The sequence below is a fragment of the Electrophorus electricus genome, chromosome 17 (genome assembly GCF_013358815.1).
Source record: "Electrophorus electricus isolate fEleEle1 chromosome 17, fEleEle1.pri, whole genome shotgun sequence".
NCBI lineage: Eukaryota > Metazoa > Chordata > Actinopteri > Gymnotiformes > Gymnotidae > Electrophorus > Electrophorus electricus.
The window spans coordinates 4488254-4511926 of NC_049551.1; the positions used below are offsets into that span (position 1 = coordinate 4488254).

The 23673-nt window shown below is 42.2% G+C and overlaps 1 protein-coding gene and 1 long non-coding RNA gene across 2 annotated transcripts in view; one reads left to right on the forward strand and one right to left on the reverse strand.

The window, feature by feature from the left end:
* LOC113571760 (FRAS1-related extracellular matrix protein 2-like) overlaps positions 1–23092 on the reverse strand; it is a 42554-nt gene extending 19462 nt beyond the window's left edge. Inside the window, exons 1-4 of the mRNA XM_035535428.1 lie at positions 17978–23092; positions 15066–15155; positions 7079–7225; positions 1704–1934 (exon numbers count right to left, since the gene is read on the reverse strand). Coding sequence (XP_035391321.1) covers positions 1704–1934; positions 7079–7225; positions 15066–15155; positions 17978–22958 — 5449 coding nt within the window. The 5' untranslated portion in view covers positions 22959–23092. The remainder of the gene's footprint in view (positions 1–1703; positions 1935–7078; positions 7226–15065; positions 15156–17977) is intronic.
* LOC118242823 lies at positions 12331–14929 on the forward strand. The gene is made up of 3 exons (XR_004777068.1): positions 12331–12763; positions 13990–14103; positions 14696–14929. It is a non-coding gene; the product is annotated as an uncharacterized LOC118242823 (long non-coding RNA).
* Positions 23093–23673: the final 581 nt, after the last annotated feature.

A 23673-nucleotide genomic window follows, 5' to 3' on the forward strand; every position in this document is an offset into this window, starting at 1 on the left:
ACATTTAACACAGGTTTACCCTCAAGACATTTGGACAAGCTTCAGAGGTTTGGTTTTGTGCCATGAGATCCTTGAATCTTTTTCAAATAGGAAGGAAGTTAAAATGAATAATGTGCTCAAAATATGCAGGGGGTCTGGTCTCTTATGACTATGAACCAGCATGCGGAGCAGTGGTGGGCACCTTAGTGGAGAGGAGCAGGGTAAATATTCGAAACCTCAATATTAAAAAACGTAAAAGAGCTGGTGACTGACTTTGGGAGAAGAACGATCGACATGCCACCTCTCCCCACTGAGGACCAGGGTGTGGAGATAATCAACACTTCAGTTCATGGGGATGACCGTGAGCACGTCTCTTAAGTAGGAAGATGATACTGTTGTCTTATTGGGGAAAGAGCCCATAGAGGCATTTCTTCATAATAATACTTAATAATAAATTTGCTGGGAATACTTTGTATGGTGCACATTTATAAAGCTGTTGTGTACAAAGTGTTGACCTTTTCCATATCTGTGTGCCATGATAACAGCATATGAGAGGGAGCAGTTAGTGAAAGGGATGTACACTGCCTCCAAAATGACTGTGATTTCACATCCCATCCCAGCCCCTCTATATACATTACTAGACTTGAAAAAAGAAGACAGAACTTTAAACTAATTGATAACTATCAGCCAGTTCCTTTATAAGATACTGTAAGACTATTACATCCCACTTCACATCTCTTAACTTCTTTTAAATGTAGTTTCCTTTTTATTTTATGAACGTTAAATGTATCAATGTTATATGTGACCTAATTAGAAATCAGTGCTCTGTCTATATCGAGTTCTACAGTTTTGTGCCTGACTTTAAAGCAGTGTGATCTTTCTAGAAGATCCCCTCTACAGTTTTTGAATTGGCACTGTTTGAGAAGAAACTGGTTTGTTTTAGAGACAACTTTGTCTTCACACACTGCATTGCCGTTCATTGTAAACCCATCTTCCAGGTAGTGAAAATTGCTATTGACAAGACGTCTTGTAAGTCCTAAACGTTGTATGGTGGACAGAAGAACAAAAGAGAGGTGTGGGGGAGGGAATGGATATCCATAAATGCCCGGAGTGATGAAGTGCTAATGTAACTGGGGTCTAGCCAGAGAAAGAGCAAAACACATCTTCAATATGAAGCTTAATATTAGTCTTTGTGCTTTTAAGAGCAGCAGGGAGAGGAACAGACCCCACGCTGTGACTCTCAGAAGGAATCCAGCTTGCCCCTTGATATTTTGCACAGTAACACATTGTGAACTGACGAATATAGCCTGATCTGACATTTTGATCAAAATGGAGTAACATGCTAAGCCCGCTGTTCTTTATGTAACCGACATCTTACACAGATGATTCGAAAATTTGTGGCCAGAGAAAGCTGAAAAGGAAAATAAATTTCTTTTAAGCACACCACAATAGTCTGAGGCCAATTACGGCTGAGTGAGTTTTGTCAGACAGGCTGCAATTTCTGGGTTTGGACTTTGCCTTACTTTGCCTGTCAGAATGAGCTTGTTTTAGATTGTCCAATTTTATCTCCTGCCAAATTAACAAGAAGATTTCTGTTAGATGTGTAAAAAGTACCTATTACATTGGTTGTTTCAAGTTTTTAATGAAGTAGGGAAGTAAAAATCTCCACAAAAAATACAGCCCCAGAGAAAAGTGTACAGACAGGCTTCAGTAAGTATTCTCACCATCCTCTGGGTCCACGATTTCAACTGTGGAGACTGCTGGTGTCTCCAAAGCCCCCATGACTGGCTCGGACAGGACGATGTGGAAGGTCTTGGAATGCTCGTACTTCTCATCGGACAGGATCTTGACCTGCCACTTGGCGGTGGTTTGGCCCGGATTAAACTGTACCTGCTTCTGGAACTTGCCCCGGAAGTCCTTCTCCTTTTCCGCGGTGCCGTCCAGAGTGCTGATTCCTTCAAAAGAACATGGATATGGAGGAAGTGAATTAGCTTTCAAAGATAAAACATACTTCAGCTTAGACGGTATACTGGGAAAGATAACATTGATTTTTCTTGCTTAGCAGTTACCAAGCCAAGGGAATCTGAACATCAGTGGACTGCAGAAGCAGGCATATTACTCATTTTAGGATAAAGAATTAGAGCTATATTTCCCTTTGGTAAAATGGTTATTTATAAGAGAAAATAACTGTTGCTCCGAAATATCTAAGCATTACAGACGCCTACACAAGGCTTCAGAACAGAAACAGTGCATCGAGAGGGGCACACCTACAACTCAAGGATGTCTGGAGGAGGTATAATGGCACAACACTCAGCATACACGATGCCAATCACATTGCTCTTTTACTGTGTAAGATTTCTCCAGCAATTTCTCAGAAGATTGGGCGCTTGTATATACAGTTGTTCTAGGAGTGTATGGGGATATGGGGAAGACCAGTGTAACATCTGTGGGGATGTTACTACTCCACTGAATGGATGAATGGATGCCATTCTAGAACATTCTGGCTGTGTTTGAGTGTATGCACTGGTTGTATATCCTGACTGGGACCTGTACAGTATTTCAATTCAGTTAAAACCTGCTATTCTGAAAGGTGCTACAACAAAACAACTTTACAGAAATTCTGGGTCCCCTAATGAGCAAGCCACTTGTGACAACATTACAAGAAGAAACCTTGAGAGGAGAACCCATCCTCCTCTGGTTGACACTAGATGGCAAACTAACAACACAGAATTAATAAAATTGCTTTTTATCGGTACACTTAAGAGTAATTACTGAAGAATGGTAAATCTGAGATTAGCTATGTAGGATCTAGAATGGCTCTCCCGTGTCAGGGGATCACCTGCGGTTGCTTAGCGCTTCACTGGCCATGGTGGGTCCTCTCACAGTGGAGGCCTGCAGAGAACCAACCTGAAGGCGTTTGATCAGTCACATCACAGCACAGGGACTGGCAGGGTCCCTTCTGCCCCAGCACCCAAACAGCTGGGTGTAATTAAATCGCTTCAGGCTTCAGGATTAGTGCAGGCCTGTAGCCCAGTAATCTTGCCTGTACAAGTCACACTGTGCTCCATCAAAATTAGACAGCTATTATCTGACAACTACACACTGACAAGGAAGCACAGACATCCTATTGAGGCACTATAAAGTGCGCTAATTAACATGAAATCAGCCCAGTGGAAATAACATTTAAGAATGTGAGAAAAATATTAATGTTTTTCTCTGAAGTTTCTTAATGTTTCGAAGTTAAACAGACACTAAGAGGAAAAGACCTCAATCTGCCAGTATTGTGGGTATGACTGCAGTAATGACTAATATGACTGCAGTTCTAGGATCAGCCTGCACCAGCCATATGGTTACAGTAAAGACCCAAATGGCAAAAGCCGTTCCAATTTCAGCATTCTCACCCTAAGCTTAATAAACACGTTTCTGCCTATTGATCAGAGTTCTGCCTTCATTTGATTACAGTCTGTGGGGAGTGCATGGAAGAAAAATAACAATTTCACATTTGATATATACGATACGGCTTTAGCCTGCTCTTAACGACGTGAAAAATATATGAAACGTGCAGGGAAAGAATCATCAAAGATAAAAAGCCTTGAGATGTGGTGAGCAAAGGCAACGAAGAAAAGTGCAGTGAAGGAACAGCTTCGCTTTCGGTGCCATCTCTGCAACAGCAGAGTCCACTGCCATAACAAAACCGTGGTGCACAGGACAGGAGAGGTGGACGGGTGAAGGGGGCAGTCTGGAGGGCAGGAGGATGGATGGAGGGTGGAAAGATGGAGGCGTGGGCCCAGAGAGAGGACCCGCCAGGCAGCTCCTGTCCGAGTGATGCGGCCTCCTCTCTACATGAGATCTGGAGTGGAGATGCGTGCGTTGGTGTGGGCAGACTGGCCGCAAGGAATTGCAAGCGTGAACCCGCTTGTCTTTTTGATGTCTTAAAGTCAGTCTTTATTTTTAATTGAACTGCGGTGAGTAGAGGGTTACCTGCAACAACATCTTGCACTTCCTGTTTTATAAGCTTTGAAATGATTCCCTGATGAACACCTCTCTTTGACTGGTAGAGAGTGTGAGTGCTGTATGACTGAATAGATCGTTTGCATAATGATTTGATTGATTAAAGCCATCATGAAAATGGGTAAGAGAGTCTTCTGCTCCCTAGATAGAGAAAATCTTCTTTTCTTTTTCCACATCCCTGTTAGTCTGACCACGAGCTCCTTACCTGTCTCATTCTCTCTGTTTTCTTTTAATCTCTGTTTCCTTTCATCATATTTTTGTGCTTTGGTTTTCATGAGTGGTTATCATAAAATCCCTTTTTTCTACATTGAATAATCATCATCATCATCATCATCATCATCATCATCATCATCTTTATTTATATATAGCACTTTTCATCTTGAGTCCAAAAGGTCAGTGGTTTACATAATTACAGTAATAAAAGTTAGCGGTCATAAAATCAGAGAGATAAATAAAATAAAATAAATTAGCATGAATCACGCATCTGTGATGGTACGCGCCCCCATCCCACACATCACGTGGTACGGCCCGCCACTCGCCGTGGGAGATGTTTGTTGTGAGTTCTGTGGCCACGCCCCCTCTTCTTACACCTGCACCTTGTTAATCAGGGCATTGATGTGTGTACTTAAACCCTTGTGGTTGGCGTCCTGTTTGTCGGTCGTTGTTCGTTTATATGCTTGTGTGCGCGTATCGATTCTGTCTGGTGAGCTGTTTATGGCTCATCGTCTGTATCACGCTACAGCGTCTGCTTTATGTGAGTGCCACACTGTTTACTGTTTCTCCGTATCTCTCGCCTTGTGTTAATAAATGTTTCTCGTCATTCAGAGATATTTGTGCGTCCTAATCCTTGCCCCGCGGCATTCGGGCCGGCACAGTGTCAAAGGTCAACAATATAAGATTATTTAATCTTACTGTTATAACTTGGTAATCCTAATTATATAATTAGCACAAGAGAACAAGTCACATACATAAAATCTCCAAAGAGATGATAAAATAAGACAGTTATTAATACAACTTTGAAATAGTATTACGATAATAAAAACAATTTGTGAAACAATCCACAGATGACTTTTTCAATTACATAGAACCGATGGACTATGAATACGAAAAACTGAATGAATGTTTCAATTTAAAACCGTTTATAAAGCTAGCATTCCTGATCTCCTCTGGGACAGAGTTTAGGGGCAATGTGAGAAAATTATCTGCCAGCGACTGAGCCTCGGGACTAACTGCTAACCCGCCTAAGATGACCGAAGTGCTCAAGACTGTCTATACTGCTCAAGGAGGTCGGTATGATTATAAACTTTGTTATTAGCAAAACCTCGTAGTCCCTGTGAGACTGGACAAGCAATGCGAAGGATATGACAGAGATAATATGATCACTTTCCCTTCCTGGTAAGGATACGGATAACAGCATTCTGGACCATCTGAAGCCTTTGCAGTGAAACAGTGGGACAACCAGCCTAACAATCAATTATAATAATCTTGCTTAGATGTTATAAAATCGTGTGCGAGCTTCTCAGCAACATGAAGGGACAGCATGTGCATCATTTTGGATGTTTTTCAGGTAAAAATGTTTGAGATTTTTGTGCGAATCAAATGCTAACACTGCATCTACAATCCTTAACTGTCATTTCTGGTTTCGCTGAGGAATCTTTCAGAATCGGATGTGAAATCAAAGTTTAATCACATGCAGATTTACTACCCATCAATATTACTTCACTTGTGACAGTTTGGAAGAAGGAAAGTTTATGCTCATCCAAATAAAGCTGCAGACTCTGGGGTTTACTGGAAAATTAAATCTGTATTGTTGACACAGACGTGAAGACAAACATTGTTTATGAATTACATATCCCGGGGGGGTAGTGAGAACAGCGGGGGGCCTAAAACAGAACCTTGTGGAACATCATGATGCACTTTTTTTAGACTCTGAAAGTTCTGCATGTACACCAACAAACTGATAACAGCCTGGCAAATGGGATCTAAACCAAATTAGAACTTGGCCATCTAACTTTTTTTTTTTTTTGTCTTTTGATTGATTTTGTGCTGCAGTTACATTCAACAGAAACATGATCTGAAGCCAGCAATAAACCATTTTGGTTGGTGCTAGTTCTGTACCGTGGTGTTTCCTGAGCCCTGCCTGGAAGACATCACATTTATAACTGCTACTTAAATAGAAGCCAAGCTGTTAAGCATAGACCTTCTCTAAAATCTTTGACAAAAACATCGTTTGTTAATTGTGGCTTAATGACAATAAGCTTAAAATGCACTGGGATATGGCCCAAGTTGCGTGATGAGTTAAAGATATTTACAGCAAGTCTTCAGTTGCCTGTAGTAGATCTAAAAACAGCTTTAATGCCATCAGGCCAAGTACACAGGTTATTGAATTGGATGAAAACATCGGGGTATCTAACAAGCTGACTGATGGGCCTAAATTTGTCAAACTGTTCATGAGTTTTGTCATTGTACAGTAAGACAATGTGCAGTACTGGGAGCCTGCTGCAGTTTTTGAATTCTACTGCCTTCTATTTTCTGATTAAACAGTCTTGTGTGTTTGAAGACTCACACCCACAGTGTATGAATCAAGCCCCTCAGTGATGTGAATGTGGACCTTGCAGAGTCCGTGCTTCATGGCAAGGAGCGATAAGGAGGTGCACACACGTGTGCAGTCGTTCTGCCTATTCTACAACTACTAGAGAATGCAAGCTTTCATCTCAGTCCCTGAGACTTACAAAAACATCTCAAACAGTGGATTAAAAACCACCACAAGAAAGCCAATGCAATAACAGCTCATGCTGAGAGCACAGACTCAACTGAGTGATGAGGATTTGCAGTTGAAATTCTGTTATATCCTGCGTAGTCTGGTGATTGAAACTAGCACTGTTTTTCATTTGGGTTCATGTCAACTCTCTGAATCCGCACAGTCTGAAACATTCAGCAAAAATCACGAACACACACAAAAATCATCCACAACAAATATAACGGGCGTCTCCTGCTATGGCGCTGCCCGCTGGCCAGGCATTGCGAGGGAATGGACAGGAGAGACAAGGAAGAGCGTGGAACTAGGACTCGTCCATCATGCACTCACCTACGAAGGAGGTCTCGCCGAGGTAGCCTCGCCGCCGGAGCTCCACCTGCAGCATCCCGGCCTGCTCGTCCACTACGTAGCTGGGCCTCTGCAGGGAGATCCAAGCCCAGTCCACACGCAAGCTCTGTCCCTTCAGCTTGTTCCCTCCTGGAGAACCACAGTAGCCCACAAACACTTTATACACACTGCGTCAGCTCCCTTCTCCATTCCCATGGCATTTCTAAATGTGATGTCAGAAAATGAATCATTAGGCCTAAGTTGTCTTGGCGCAAAATCAGGAATGTATGATACATGTATGACAAAACGGCTGATAAACAGGGACGTGTTCTTTCTGTCAAATTGGCAAGTTGGTCATTTGCTCTGTGAACAAACCTGCACATTATGAAGCATTGTGTGTGAGGTTTTGACAGTAGGCATCTGGTTACATTCAGAGGCAGATCCCATTGCAGGTCACCATGGATTCAGAGGAATACCAGGAACACCAAGCACAGATTTCCCAGAATACAAAGGTCAGAAAAGGAAAGACAAGCAGGACCTTTTCAAAGCAAATACAAAGTTCAGCAATGGCGGTTTCAATTAAAGACCCTCAGAGTCTCAGCTCATCTCACATATGCGTTCTACCCTAAGACTAGACAGATAAAACATACACACGCACACAGAAACACACACACACTCACGTCATGGCTCAAAAATCCATATGTGCATAAACATAAAAGTTCTAGCTCTGTCTACTCCTCATGCATGCCAAGCTCCGCGCTATTGCAGAGCCGACTGGGATTTCGGTCACAGTGATTCAAGTAAGCATTAAATTTAGTGCATAATCATCAGCCACCATGCTCTCTTTGCCAGCTTGCTGGGCCTAGCTGCAGCCTCGCCTTGTATACTCTCAAGCCTCGGCTAGCGCATTGCTTCAGGGTTCCCGGCTGACATCAAACATCCCCACATCTCCAAGAACATCTCCAACACCATGGTACTTCCAGCCCTCTAGATGCGGCTCAGTACAAGGGTATGCTGACTGCAAGAAATGTGTCAGCGCTTACTGAAGGTCTGAACGAAAATAGGCACAACTAGAAATAAGGGTAAGCCAAAACGATGACACATTTATTACCAACAAGGACATTGCTTTGTTGATAAATCATTTATGTATTACATTTGTATTACATCTGTACATTTTTTATTATGCATTTGCTATGTAATGCAATAGAACTGGAGACATATTGTACTGTCATAAAATAATTAACCTCTATCACCTCTCACCACTCTTTCCCAATTTTTGCTGCCATCCATTAAGACAATATGTCTAAAGATACTGCAGATTTTGGGCATTTCATGACCATGAAAAAGGGGAATTGCAAAATTAGTGGCCAGATCAGGCAGCAGAGAGCTTTGGCAAGTGCATCAGAGCTGGCCAAGAAGCCAGCCAAGTGTGTCACAGAGGTCACTAAGTGGCCGACCACACACAACTACTTAGTGTGCCGTACAGCTCAGCCTTCCAAACATGACGTCTGAATTAAAGATGTGAGCTGCACTGCGGCTCACACACGGCTGGCTTTGTTTAGCAAAATATGCAGGAGAAGCACAAGGCCACTGTGTCATCTCAAATTGACAGGGAGAAGGGGTGGTTCTCTCTTCACTAATAAACGCTTTTCTATCTGAAAATTGCCTAAGCGTTGGGGAAATTTCTCCAGCTTGAATCCACTAGTCAAATCCAGGATTCATGGAACCGGTCAGCGGATCTCTCTAGAGATTTAACTGGCTGGCTGGAATCAACAAATGTGATTTTCCCAGGCATCAAAAAAAAATGTGTGCGGTGCCCAGCTGCCTCTAGCTATTTAATTATCTCAGATCTCAGTGTGACTCATGGGGGCTTGAAGTCTCCTCCCTCCCGAGAGTGAGCGCTACAGGAGAACCAATCCCAATCCACCTTACCACATCCTCCCACTCACATCGTAAGTGTTGGGTATGCATTATGCATCAACGCAAAATCGACTGACATGCTCAAAGATTCTGACTAAACTTGAAATAATTTGATAAGCAGCCTAATTTGGCCCAGGACTGCCAGGGAAGCCTGACTCAGCAGCAGAGAAGCTCCATGATGCAGACTAACACCACCCCTGCTGTCCTTGTGCCTCTACTCAGGCTTGCGAAATCGCTCTCAGATACAACAACAAAATCTGAAATTCTTTCCTTGACAGTCTGAGAGCTACTGTCACACTTAGCACTTGTGAAAATTATGTTAACACATTTTTTTTAATGACTTCTTTAAAGTTGTTTTTCAATAATGATTCTGTTTAAAAATGATCATTCTTTTGCAATACTTAAGTTTTAATTATTCATTTTATTTTAATTCATTTTGTCTTTGAAATGTAAAGCATTACAAAGCATTTTAGGAACTTTTCTATAATAAAGTATTATATAAATAAAGTTTACTATACTATATGTTATTATTCCTACAGCCATCTCTATGCTGGGAGAAGTGTCAAGATTTTGTATTTATAGCTTCAGATGTGATGTGTGAGTGTGAAGTAAGGCAGCAGAGCCATTAGAAATGGATGGACATGGAGCCAGAAGCTGGGTACATTTCGGTCCTCTGGACGCGGAGAGTTCCGAGGGCTTCAGCAGCCAATGAGAGGCCATCAGGTTGTCACAGTGAGTGAGCGGGAAGGAGCAGAATAAGTGCTACCTGAACTCCCTCTCCTTGGAAAAAATAAAGCAGAAACACTGTTTCTCTGACTCTAGGAAAAATTTGTTCCAACACAACAAAGAGAAAAACAAAACAAAACAGACTTTATGCAGCCACTTGGCTACTAACTTTGATTAACAGCAATTAAGACTATATAATGTAGGCTAATGTAGACACCACCCAACAAATGTACCAACATGTTTTTTCCCAAGCCCTTGTATGACTACAACAGAGTTAATACATTCAGTATTTTTCAGCCTCATACCTTGTTTAATTTACTGTTTACAATTAGTTACAATCATGCATGGCTCAAATTTCAAAAAGTACAAACTCCAGCAGTGAGGCTATGCAGAATTATAAATGATGGGAAACAACAATTTAATAAAGTGTTTTCTTCATTAAGAGTTTTGAAAACACGTACACAACTTCCCACCGTTCACACACCCACACCGCCCACTGACAGAACTTCGCCATGCAGAGGGAAAAGAAAAACATCCAAGAAATTATTTATCTAATGTGATTCCTCTGTTCTGCAGAGGAGCAGCCTCAATGCCAGCGTGAGCAGATAACCTCCAACAGACTGTCAGATGACGGAACCTCAGGGGGACCTTAAACATCTCCATGCTGATTTACAAGCATGTCAGAGACTGGCTGTTCTGCCAAAATGGAAGGAATCTCCACTTCTGCTTAGAACAGCATGTGGCCTCATTTGTGCAATCCAAAAAGAAATTCTCTCACTGTCTATCCTCTCCCCAAACTAATATGGACTGAGAGACACAGGTTGGGAGAGAGCCAGGTTGCCTCCAAGACACCATCCCTGGACAGTCGTCCACCACCACCCATAAAACACCACCAAGAACCTGCCCATTTGCCAGCTCAATTCCATAACCAATCTGTCCTGAGATTTAAATCTCAGGTCTTCTGGACTGAGGCCCGGTTTTTAAGACTGGCTGCTACTGGGTGGGAGAAAATCACTGAGGTTTCTGACAATGAAGCTATCAAGCTGATAAACTAATTATTGCTTACAATTTTAGAGGCCCAACAAACATACCATTACCACTGACAAAAAGCACCAACTGTCATCCCTGGCAATTTCAGTCCCAGATCTGAATCTTTAATAGCAACAAAATAAAAGTGAAAGCTTTAAACCAAGAGACCAGTTGAATAGGAATGTGGCTCTTGGGAAAAATAAGGAATTGTACATAAATAAGATGTATGGTGCATGCATGATGCCTGCATGGACCACATGCAAAGACAAAAAAAACCCAAAACAAAACAAAAAAACAATGAGGATGCAGTATGAGGTAATAAAAAGAGTGTTTACAGGGAAAAGAGGTTTAACATTGCATTAGACATATTAATGACATATAGCATAAGGGGGTATAGAGATTCTGTGTCCTTTCAGAATGATCTGCGTATAGTGAAGAGGCCTCTGCAGGCTTCTGAAAAGGATCCTGGGTAGGCTTCTTTGGACCTCAGTGTAAGATATATTACCTCTCCACCAGCATCAGGACTGTATAGAAAAACAATCTTCTTTAGGATAAGCTCAAGAGAAGCCTTCTTTTGGACTGTAGTGGCAACAGGTTCCAACTGGTGTGGGTATTGAATATCGGTTTGCATATATTGCCTAATGTGTGGTTTGGATGTAATGGTGGCGAATGCAAAGACTAATATGTAATCTTTTACATATTAGTCTTTGCATTCGTGGTGGGGTGGGGTGAATACATAATCACGTCTGACAAATGTCTAGAAATGTGGGTTCTTTGCTTGAGGTACCCTCCGGAGAATGTCTAACAATCATGTTTGTTAATATTAACTTGCAATAAAGGACAGGACCAGTAATTCTCTTCTACTAATTCTGAAGTCTGAATCTTTATTTTCTATTTGTGTTTAACTTTAAAACTAGCTGACTTGGCATTTAGGATTGACAGGTACCTGGATATCACACCTAGGTGCAATTTCAAAGGCTACACCAATATTCTGTTAAATAGTTTCTCACTGACAACTAAATTGAGGCACCATAAAAATAAATGGCATCTATGAATGTTTAATTCTCCTAAATATATGAGATTTCTCCTGACTTTTGTGGGTATGGGCTTATGTGTGTCAAATATCGCAGGCTAAGATCAGTTCCTCCACCCAACCCAGTTAACATAAAGTATTCAGTAAAATATGAAAGACAAAAGAACTGGGAGTATGTACATTACAATAATCTTAGAGTCTAAATGCCTCAGTTAGCATCAATAAAATGCAAGCTGTTCCAATGCCAACCAGTTAAACGTGCAATTTCATTTCCTAGTAGGTTCAGTGATTGAACAGGGCAGAGCAACAGACATGTGGAAGTGGCATAAAATGTCTCCAATGCTTCAGGAGGCTAAAGGAAACACTTGACTGGAGACTGAGCTGGTGTTACCATTCCTGTCAGCCGGTGACTCACACAGCTAAGCAAGGGTGCTACAGCATGCAGCCCAGGAACTGGGTCAGGCATATGGCTCCACAGCTCCACCCATGGTCAGCAGGACACAGCTCCACCCTCTCCTCTATAGTCCTGAGCACCAGACCACAAGTCTCTATACAGTTCTATACAGTCCAGGAAAGATTCGGTGCCCCAAAAATGCTGTTCGGAATCCTCGTCTACAAGAGGCAGGTCGTCAACTAAAGAAAGGGGGGCGGTGACCCGAGGTTTTCCAGGTCCCACGTCTGGCGTATGAAAGCAACTTGTGAATATTTGATGCGACCCGACTGCTGTGCTCCCGCGAAACGCCTCTCGGATTGACTTCGCTTTTCATGCAGCACTGCCCTGGGGGCTTTTTGTGTCCTGAGGGCGCCAGGGTTCAACCTCGGGCTAAAAGGTTGGGGGTTCTTTTCAGGCGCATGCCATCATCCTCCAAGTACAGAGGGAGACGTTCTGGCTGTCGCTGGGGAGGCGGTGACAAATCTACAATGGCAGAAGTGGGAGTTGACGAAAAACGAAACAGAACCTCTCGGTCCTGCAGTGCGAGGTAAAAAAAACTCACCCCGTGCTGCTGAGTCATACGGGCCTCTTTGCTCTCCCGCTGTCTCATCGGCACTCTGCATGATGCCAGGGCTTTAATGTTTCCTATAAGTGTATTATATTGCTTTTCAAAAGCTTTGGTTCTAGTTCATTACATTGTCAGGAAAAAAAACAACATTTTGTGTGCTCACTCAACAAAGGTAAATATGCATATTTATGTTTTTATGTTATTATTTCCATGCCGTAATCTTTACCAGTTTAAAAAACACATTGGCTGTGCACAACCAAGAAACCATGCATGTATGGTTCCCTTTGTTATAAAAGGATATAAATAAACCCCTCTTTATAGAGAAAGTAGCTTTTGAATGACAACAACTTCTTTACCCTGCAAGCCAGGAAAAGCAGTATTTGTTTTGACCTTTAAGAGACAACCGGGGGGTTCTGCTCAAAGCATCTGTCTGTACCTGCAAAAACAGTTAGAGGGGCATAGGTGTGTGACGGAGTGTAGAGGGCATAGCCTGAAGCAAAAGGAGATAAGGTCCTGACAGGAAGAAAGCAAGGGGTGTCTAGGCTAAACGGTGGCTGACAAGATATTGGCTGCAGACAGATATGGAAACGACACAAGTCCATTTCCAGCCATGGGTGGCTATTTGTGACTGCACAGAGCCTGCACATGCTCACATGCACATAGAAGAGATGCAAAAGGCAGCATTCTGCTTCAATACTACAAAATGCAACTCACTGCCACTTTCTGCGCTTGACTGGCTGTAAAATTGAATTCCGAGTCATCAAAGAATTTTCAAGCACCACTGAGCCCAGTTTCTCCAAAAGCAGCAGAATCTCTGCAAAACTGTCTAATTAGCCCTGTTCTCGCACACAGCGAAAGATGGCGGAGTGTTCGTAATCTCTGAGCAGCAGCCAGTGGGACCTGCAGATTACAGCACAAAGTCTGGAACGGAAGAGGATTCTTTAGACAGCAGCAGAACGAGCCAGGCCAAGTCAGCAGCACCCTTCTGTCTTGGTCCACTGCCATAAAAAGGAAGGAAAAGATGAGAAATTCCTCCTCAGCCGGAGTCTTTCTCACGAAAAAGAATCGCCACGGGCCCTGGTGGACCGAAGCGACCGCCAAGAATTCGAAGAAGTAAACTCCACAGGTCTGAGATCAGACCAGGCTGGTGTGCCAACCTCTGCCACCACATTCCGAAAGTTAAAGCCCCTTTATTTCTATTCCAGTATGCCTGTCTGGATGGAGAAGAGGACAACAGGATGGATATATTTCCCTCAGGCTGGGATGAGTGACAAGCAGACAGAGGAAGAACCCCCCCGGGACTACAGCGATGGCACAGGGTAAACGGAAGTGTGGGAGTGAAACAGTGAAGCCACATGCGAATAAATTACCTCGCATATGGTGATAAAATCCTGCATGAGGCTAGATTACTCTGGACCTAAATGTGCTGGAGGGAATTTAGTAATTTTGTCAAACTGGTAAACACGGCAAATTCTCCCATCAGAGCCATGTGAAAAGGGGCTAAGCGCAAGCATGAGAGAAAAGGACAGCTATGGCATCCTTTTACAGAAAAACCCAGAGTGTTTGAACCTTCTTTTTTTGTAGGGTGAAAGCTTATGTTTGCCCATCCCCCCATGCTGACAAGCCACTAATAAGAGTCCTCTAATACTCTGGGTAATTGTTAGTCTGGACAGGAGTGCAGTCTATTTGCCCACCCCCAAGCTGCAATTATTTACCATCTTGCCTCGGGTCTTAAATATCAAACACTCTTTTGTACTGAAGGTCTTACTAAGCATCAGCTCCTCAGTTTGACTTTCTGTGGCTCTGATGGAGAGTATCTAATTCCAATAGTAGGGGGTCGGGGCTGGTGAGCGAAAGACCCCCCCACTATAAGGCCTAACTGGGACTTCTGTTCTGTTTGTTCCCTCTTAGAAAGGAAGAAGAAAATTCAAACACACACCCCGATTATGTGTGCCAAAGAGGAACTGATTGCCTTAATCTTAAACCCAATATAACCCCAGTTATCCCAATATCAACTATTATTTCAATATTAACATTAAATATTATGTATTTTAAACAGTTTATGCAAGTACTTGCATAACAAATTCCATGGTTTCTCATTGAAAACATTTCCTGTATTTATGCCACAAGTGAATGAAATGAGTATCTCCATCACACAATGTGAAATAGATTTTTTAAAATACACTTGATCTGAGATTTCAAAAACAACAAGAAAACATACATGTGAATATTGTTCACACTTCAGATCACCAGTTTTAGGAGAACGTGACAGGTGTCTTACCAAGGTCTTCCACTGAGAACTGGAAGATGTCACTGGTAGCAATGTCCTTATCTTTAAGGACATAGCAGATCTTCAGGTCATCAATGTCAGCTGAAAATGAATAGATAAATAAGTAAATAAGCAAGCCTTAAAATTTCATGTTGGTCTTTGCTGAAGATCCATGAACCTAGTCTACATAGTAAGTATGCCAACAGTCTCAGAAAGGCTCAATGAATTGAGCATCTGTGATGAGCTCAGTTCGCTACACTGTCTTATCGCTTCAGTGGAGTCTTGGCTATCATGATGCATGACTCATGTAGCCATTGCATTGGGGATTTCTTCCAATTATTTGCTCCTCACAGTGAAACAAGCAAGTAATTTTCACACAAGTGTAGGCTGATGCTTCGCCAAAAAAGCTGTCTCAGAACCATCAGAACAGACATGGTTCTTCTAATGACAGACAAGGCAGAGGTCTTTAAAGACTGTTTCCCAGCACCAATCTCATTGACATCTCATTCTGAAATTATAAAAGTGAACGGCATGTGAAAGAAAAACTGGAGATGCCATCACCCTCACAGCTGCTGCCCATCCCCAGCACAGGCGCTACATTATTGATACGGGCAGGAAGCTTCAGGAAATTGTAAATCTACGCTTCCCTATGCACACAGACAGCTTCTCTTTATATTGAGAAACACGTCCATTCTCATTGCACCAGCATGGCCACTCGTCGTCAAATATTTATCGGAAGCCACCGAGGACGTGACAGGGGCCCATCGGGACGAGGACTTGGTAAATAAAAAAGCTGCACCGTTTGTCTGACGAGCTTGTTAACTGGGCCTCCCCCACTTCTGCGTCCCAGCGGCTGAGCAAGAGCCCACCCGAGTGCCGCACGGCGCGGAACACGACGCACAGACTCCCCCGACTTTGTGAAACATTTAATAACATTGAACGTAAAAGACAATGGTGGCACTCACACACACACAACACCAGCACACTTAACACAGGCTAGACACATATGAATATTAACATTGCACTCAGACGCTAACAAACAATGACCAACAGTGAAGCACGTCCTGACGGGGGTTTAAATAGACTGACAAACACTTAACGATAAACCCCGTACAAGTGTGCGCCATCACGGGGGTGTGGCTACAAACAAATAAACCCCTGCACTTGGGGGGGGGGGGGACGTTCCACGACAGCGGGTGTGCTTACCCTTCATTCAAGAAGGTAAAAGCCCGGGATATAAGCGTGGAGGCAAACACAACATAGTTTTCAACATCAAGTTTAACCTTTATGTGAATTTCTAAATGGTTTTTCTGGCAGGAAATTAACATTAAACGTATGGTAACTTTTTTCCTTTTAAGTGAACGGAGTGAAGACGCACACTCCATGTGTATTGATCTATAATTCTATGTTTGATTTATCTTTTTCTTTTGTAATTACGTTTTCTTATTCTAACTGGGAAATGAAGGCCCACCGTCACTGCCACGCAGACTTTTGTGTTTTTACATTGACATCACGACGTGAGCATCTTCGTTAGTGGTTTACTGACTGCTCCTTAAAGTAAAATTAAGCAATAACAAACTAAAGTAATAAATGATAAGTGCCAAAATAGCTCATTGAGGGTAACGGACTTTTAACCATTTTTCTAGTCGATTAAGGCAGCATTAAACACTTCCCTCTTGTTCACGGTTAATTTATCTGATGAGCTAACTGGGATAAAAGAACAAATTAACGTAAAAAATCGTCTTGCAGAGCGGTGTTCTAAGGCAAAGTGTGCTTAATGAATCATGAATCATAACAAGGCGCATATGTGAAGGCTTTAGTTTCCTGACCGAGTATAAGGCTCCAGGCTAAACACATCTTTTAGTGTGGGACTTCACCAGATATATCTGACACATCTATTAGTGTGGGATTTCAGTAAAGGTGAAAGTTAATTTTTGTTCATTAAATGAACAAAAGATTTAAACCATAAGTACAGAAATTGTCAAAGATCATAACAGGTACTTCCATACATAGGTACTTCCATGAAATATATATGTATATATATGTGTGTGTATATATATATATATATATATATATATATATATATATATATATATATATATATATATATTTATATATATTGTGGAAATGTAAAAACTGAATAAGTTATATAATGAGCACCCAATATGACACAGTGCTGTATTTAACTTACTCTTCTATGTGGGTTCCCATGTCAGTATCCATTGGCATTTGTCCTAAATAACCATTTACTGACCAGAGTCAAAATTATACATATAGAGTATTTCTAAGAGAATGAAAGGTGTAGCAGATGCCAGTGGTCACAGGCACTGCATTATATGCACTACTGAGCACACAGATCTCTACATCTTTTAACTTATACATGCAATTCAGAGAAAAATAAGGTGTGTTTATTCGTGTTTTGATCTCAATGAAGTAAGTCAGATGTAGGCTATATAAGACTGTTTATCTTTATATGCGCATTTCTTTGTTTTATTTATGTATACAGTTTCTATATTTTAGCACCTCTTCTATACATAGTATATAAACTAGTTTTATGCATAGTTTATGTTAAATGCATCAAACATTTTATGTGTGTGTGCGTGTGTGTGTGTGTGTGTGTGTGTGTGTGTGTGTGTGTATTCATGTGAAAAGAACGGCTCATGTTGTCATGTTTTCAGGTTCATTTTGCAGTTTTTGCTGAGATAACAGCCTAACATTATAAACATTAGTAAAACTGAAGCTGAAAAATGATAAACAATATTCAACATATTCTATGATATTCTACTATTTTTTCTATTATTGTCAAATACTTGAGCATCCCTGTCAACACATTATTTCCACATCATCCATATCATTTCATAGCATAAAACTCAGAGGTATATAACTATAGGTAGGATAATGATATATTGGAAATGTCACTTTACCTTGAGTAAAGGTACTGATGGAATCATTTCCCTTCCCAACGTTGATTAGGTAGCCATGCTCTGGTTGCCTGGTAATGTAAAAAAACAGGGTCTCTGGGCTGCTGTCCCTGTCTTCTGCCTTTAGTACCATATTGGTGATAAGGTAACCCAGGTGACCAGAAGGCAAGGTTTTCAAAGTGGTAACACCTTTGTTTACCACAATTTGTGGGACACCATTGTCTACAGGTACAATAGAGATTTGCATGGTTTGTGGTCTACGAGTCTCAAACACTGTGTCAGGGAAGACGTAGAAATGTGCGTGTGTTCCATCAGTAACAGTAAAAGAGAACCTGTCTTGATTCAACTCTGTGCCATCATGCTTATAACTGATGAGGTTTTCATTCAGGTCCTGCTTTGTGAAAGTGGTAACTGGATGGCTGTCATTGAAGAACAGCTGGCCATGGATAGGCGGTTGGATGACAGTGAACTTCAAAAGGTGCTCAGCTGTGTCCTGATCTTCTACAGTCAACTCAAAAGGTGTGATAAGTTTGCTCTGACCTTCTGTCACCAGGAGCTCATGTACTGTAAGGACAGGCTTCTTGTTGTCAACGTCAACTATTGACACACGGAAGGTGCGGAACACACGGTTGTAGCCGTCTGTGACCTCAAACTCAAAGCTGTCCATCTTGATTTCATCATCTGATGTGTGGATGTAGTAGATCTTACTTCCAGCCAGCTGAAGCTGAGTGAAGGACATAATGGGCATTCCTGGTGTGTCGTTGTTCTCCAAATGTCCTCGCACAGGGGCTCTGGTGATGGTAAAATCTAGATTTTCATCTGGGCTGTTGAGGTCACTGGTACTGAGCAGGTCAGTAGTAAGTGTCACCTTTCCACCTTCTTTCAAAGACACCCCTTTGCTAACAACTTCAGGGAACACCATGTCAATACCACTCACAGTGATGTAAAAATATTTGTCAATTAGTGGATTTGTGCCATCTGTTACATCAAACTTTAATAGGTCACGGATGCCTTCCTGCCCATTGTGAATGTAGAGTATATGACCCTGATCTACTTCACTCTGTGTGAAGTTCATGCCAACTGTGATGTTCTCAAAAGAACCAAGTTCTGTTTTGCGTTGCAGAACACCGTGGCTTGGACCATAACGAATTATAAATGCAAGTGTGTCATCATCTGAGTCCAAATCAGTAGCCTTCAGAATCTTACTGTTTATCTCTTTTGTCTCACCAGCTTCAATGTCCAAACCATCGTTAACGGCCAATCTTGGAGTCTCATCATCCACTGCAGTAATCACGATCATGACAGTGCCTTCCACATTATGTTTTCCATCCGTCAGAATAACACTCAGTTTGTCCTCTGTGGTCTCAGAATCATCATGCTCATAAATAATACTAGAAGCTTCCTTGATTTGCTCCAGAGTAAAGTTGGTGACTGGTATGGAGCCAGTGGTCAGCTGGTTGAAGATGAAGCCATGTTTGGGTGGTTCTGAAATGATGAAAGTCAGTTCTTCCGCAGGAATATCAGCATCAGCACCATTCAGGATAGCGGTTTTGATGATGAAATTCATGCCCTCCATCACCACAAATTGTCTTATAAAAACCTCTGGCTTCTCATCATTCGTGGGGATAATTACAATGGGAAAGAACTGCCTCTCTGAGAAATTTACACCATCTGAGCACCTAAATGAGAACCGGTCCTCTACTGGTTCAACTCCTTTATGGATGCTTTGGACATAAAGGATATGGCCATCATTTACTTCTCTAATAGTGAAAGCACTGACAGCTATGCCAGATCTGGACTTCTCAGAACCTGGTGCTGGGGAGATGTTTTCCACATAACCTGATGTTGGCTGCACAATGATAGTACACAAAATGTCTTCGGTTACTGTGTCTGCATCTTCAACCCTTATTTGATGACCTCCAATTGTATTTTTGTCACCCTCAAGAACAGTAAATGTTGGAACAACAGTTAGCACTGGCACCTGGCTATCTACTGGGAGAATGGTGACAAGAACACAGACTCCACTTACTTTACCTCCTCCTAATGCCCAGTCATCAGACATGTCAGTGAGGGTCAGGTTGAAATTGTCCTGCTTGGAGAAAAGACCAATCTCACCACTGGTGTGGGCATACACCACCAAACCGCTGATTATATCAGCTTGGGTGAACCTGTTGGAAAGCATTCCATTCACCAGGATCTCTCCAAATGCAGGGGCGTCTTCAACAATGAAGGTCAACCTGAGGTCATCTGTGTCTTTATCTTTGCCCTGGATTACACTGGTGGTAATCTCAGTTGCTCCATTTTCAAGCACATCCAGGTGTGAACCAATGGTACCAGGTGGGAAACTCAGATTTGGAATCTCATCATCAGTGGGTTTCACTACTATTCTTATTGTAATTGTAACCACATGAACCCCATCACTGACATCCAGTTTAAAGAAGTCACTCATTGTCTCGTCTCCATTCTGAACATAAGAAATTCTTTCATCGGAGATATCTGCTAAGGTGAAAGCATTTCCTTTGACCAAATCAATAAAGCTAAGCTGGATTTGACCATGCTGTGGAGTCTGGCTCAAAGAAAAAAAAAACTGTTTACTATCTGTGTCAAAGTCAGTAGTATCAAGCTCAGCTTTTGTGATTATATGTGTGCCCCGTTCAAAGACTGTAAAACCAGTGTTAGTTATCTTTGGGGGTTTGTTATTGACAGGCTGCAGAAATATGGTAAAGATTCCTTCTACACTATTTCCTGCAGTGTCTTCAACTGTGAAATGGAACTGCACAATATGTGCTGTGATGCCCAGATCAGTGTCTGGTGGGCTGTAGGAAATCTTATGATGGTCCACTTGTGCTTGAGTGAATTCTCTTACCTCAGTGTTAGGGTGTTCTGTTAAAACTATTGATCCAAATTCAACTGGATGCTTTTCATCTGTGTCAGTTGGTGGCTGAGTTATGATATACTTCAGGTCTCTGTCCTCAGAATTCAGATCAGTATAACGAAGGAAATCTTTTTTAAATTGAGTCAACTTATACTCATAGACTGTCATCTGCAACGCCGTGCCGGGAAAAAGTACAGGTGGAATATCATCAATAGGAAGAACCCTAATAAAGAATATGTTCTCATCTGATTGGTTTGGAGGGTCAGCATCATCCTGGGCTTTAAAGATAAACTGATCAGATACTGCCTCAGTGATATGGGGCCCTGTATGTCTGTAGAAAAGCTTTCCATCAGCGATGTCCTTCTGTAGCCATTCGATCACAGCCTTCTCATACACACCATCTTCAATATTGAATTTCCACGAGGACGGATCTTCTGGAGCCTCCGACTGCCTCAGCAGCACTTCACCAATAGTAGAGAATGGAGGTTCAATGCTGAACTTAATAATAGAATCCTCTGAGTCAATATCAGCTGCACTGAGCATTAGGGGAGAAACAGGTAATGTTTGGTTTTTAAACAACACCAATCCTATGTTAGCATTTATAATGGGGGGCTCATCATCAGTGGGTACGACTGTAATAGGGAACAAAAACTCCACTTCATTCTTGCCATCTGACATTCTGAAAATGATGTTGTCACTGTATGTATCACTACCATCATGCTGGTAGACAACGGTGCCAGTCTGCAGTTCGGCTGGAGTGAAATGCTTCTCGCTGGATCCAAGAACAGTGAGCATTCCGTGACGGAGACCATTTACAGCAGTTATCCTCACGGCATCCAGGTTGTCTTCATCACTGATTTCCAAATTGTTCTGAGTGAACAGAGGCCTGGACTGACCCTCATACAGGAGCTGTCCTGTGTTTTTAGTTACCACTGGAGCAAGTGTGTTCCTTGGCTTTACAACAATCATAAAGGCAAAAGGATCTGAGATGCCACCATCTGTATCCAGTACTTCAATCTCAATTTGAAATATCCTTTCTGTATCTGAGTCCAGGGATGGAGGTTTGTAAGCTATCTTCAGGTCCTTTAGGTCTCGCTGATAAAAAGTCGTTATTGGTAAATTTCTATCATCTGTACTCACAATATAACCTTCCTCATATGAAAGGGGGGAAGTGATATTGAAAATTAGATCATCGGGATGAGATTCAGTGTCCTCGGCAGCTAACATGTCTGGAGTCAAAGCTGTCATAACAAACTGATCCCCTTCCAACATCATCATTGCCACAAGGCTTGGTTTGGGAGGAGTGTTTGCTAGCCCTTCTTTTATGCGGATCATAACATGAAAGAATTCTTGCTTCAGTACAATATTCTCTTGGTTTCGTAGCTCCACTGTCATTGGAATGTAGTCCCTGTTTGGGGACTTGTGAAGAGAAGTGTGCTTGTAGCGAATATCTGCTACGAGGAACGCCTCGCAATCCATCGTGTTCTCTAATTTTCTCTCATCAGTAACTTTACCGTATCTAGGTAGTTCGCTGCGGGCAGCCAACGATGCGACTTCACACTGCTCAGATTTTCGGTCATATGCAAATTCAAGTATTTTTCTGCTAATTGGATTACTTGTGCCGTGTAGTTTATCAACAGTCAGAGGCATATTTTTTGTAACAATCTCCAGCTGCGTGAAAAGGACTTGAACCTCCAGCATGAAGGGGATGATTATAGTCTCAGTTTGAGTGTCGTACCTGAGTTGCAGTCTCACTCTGTCCTCAGCGGGGCTCCTGGAGCCGAAATGCGAATATTTCACATCGTTGGGACCGAATTCACACGGGAACTTTTTGGGAGAAAGATGCCCTGGTCTTTGAGACAACGGGTCGTTATCAAGCACTGATAAGATGCACCTATCACCCGGCCGAACTTCAATAACCAAATCGTTGATCGGATCAATGAAAACCGATCTCCCAAAAGGCACGCGTATCCCGTTGTTTGCTACAAGTATTGCGTCCTCCGACAGTTCTGGTCTGTATGCGTACGACAGTCCAAAACTGCGAACTCCTTGTGCAGAACTACCTGTCACTGAGAGCAGGAGAATAAAACGCGTGCAGAATTCCATCATCTCTTATCCTGCTAACAGGACCTAGTGTCCATTCAAACGAAAATGCTCAGACAGAGACAAGCGACTCTTATCGTAAAATCCGGAAAGAAATGGGCGCAGAAAGTTGCAACACCCCACGCGCGAACAAGGATGCTCAGGCGGCATTCTCGCACCAGCGGCGCGCGCACTCGGATTTAACTTCTGTATGTGTAAGCAGCAGGAGAGGGACGCGCTCGCCCACCCGCCTTTCCTATTGGAGGAGAGGGACGCGCTCGCCCACCCGCCTTTCCTATTGGAGGAGAGGGACGCGCTCGCCCACCCGCCTTTCCTATTGGACGAAACGGTCCGTTTAAAATATATGCGTACTGAGTTCTCTTTTAGAACAGTCAGAAGAGAATTCCACTGAACCAAATATTCAGTGTGATGTTTTTTAAATACATATAAGACAAATATATAAAAGATTCTGTAAACCGCCATATATAAATACATTGTGAAAAATGAATCTGTGAAAAAAAAAAATCTGGGTATTAAAGCGGCGATAGTCAACATCATTGCTACGAGTCTTTTAGCGCCACCTGCTGATACAAAATTGAGTTATTTAAAACAACCTCTCAGCAAGAAGTCTGTAAAAACGTGACATAATAAACATTTCCTCCGTGGTAAACGGTCTGCAGCAATGTTCCAGACGAAGTGCTTGAAATTACAACATATGACCGCATACCCGTCCCCTCTACGT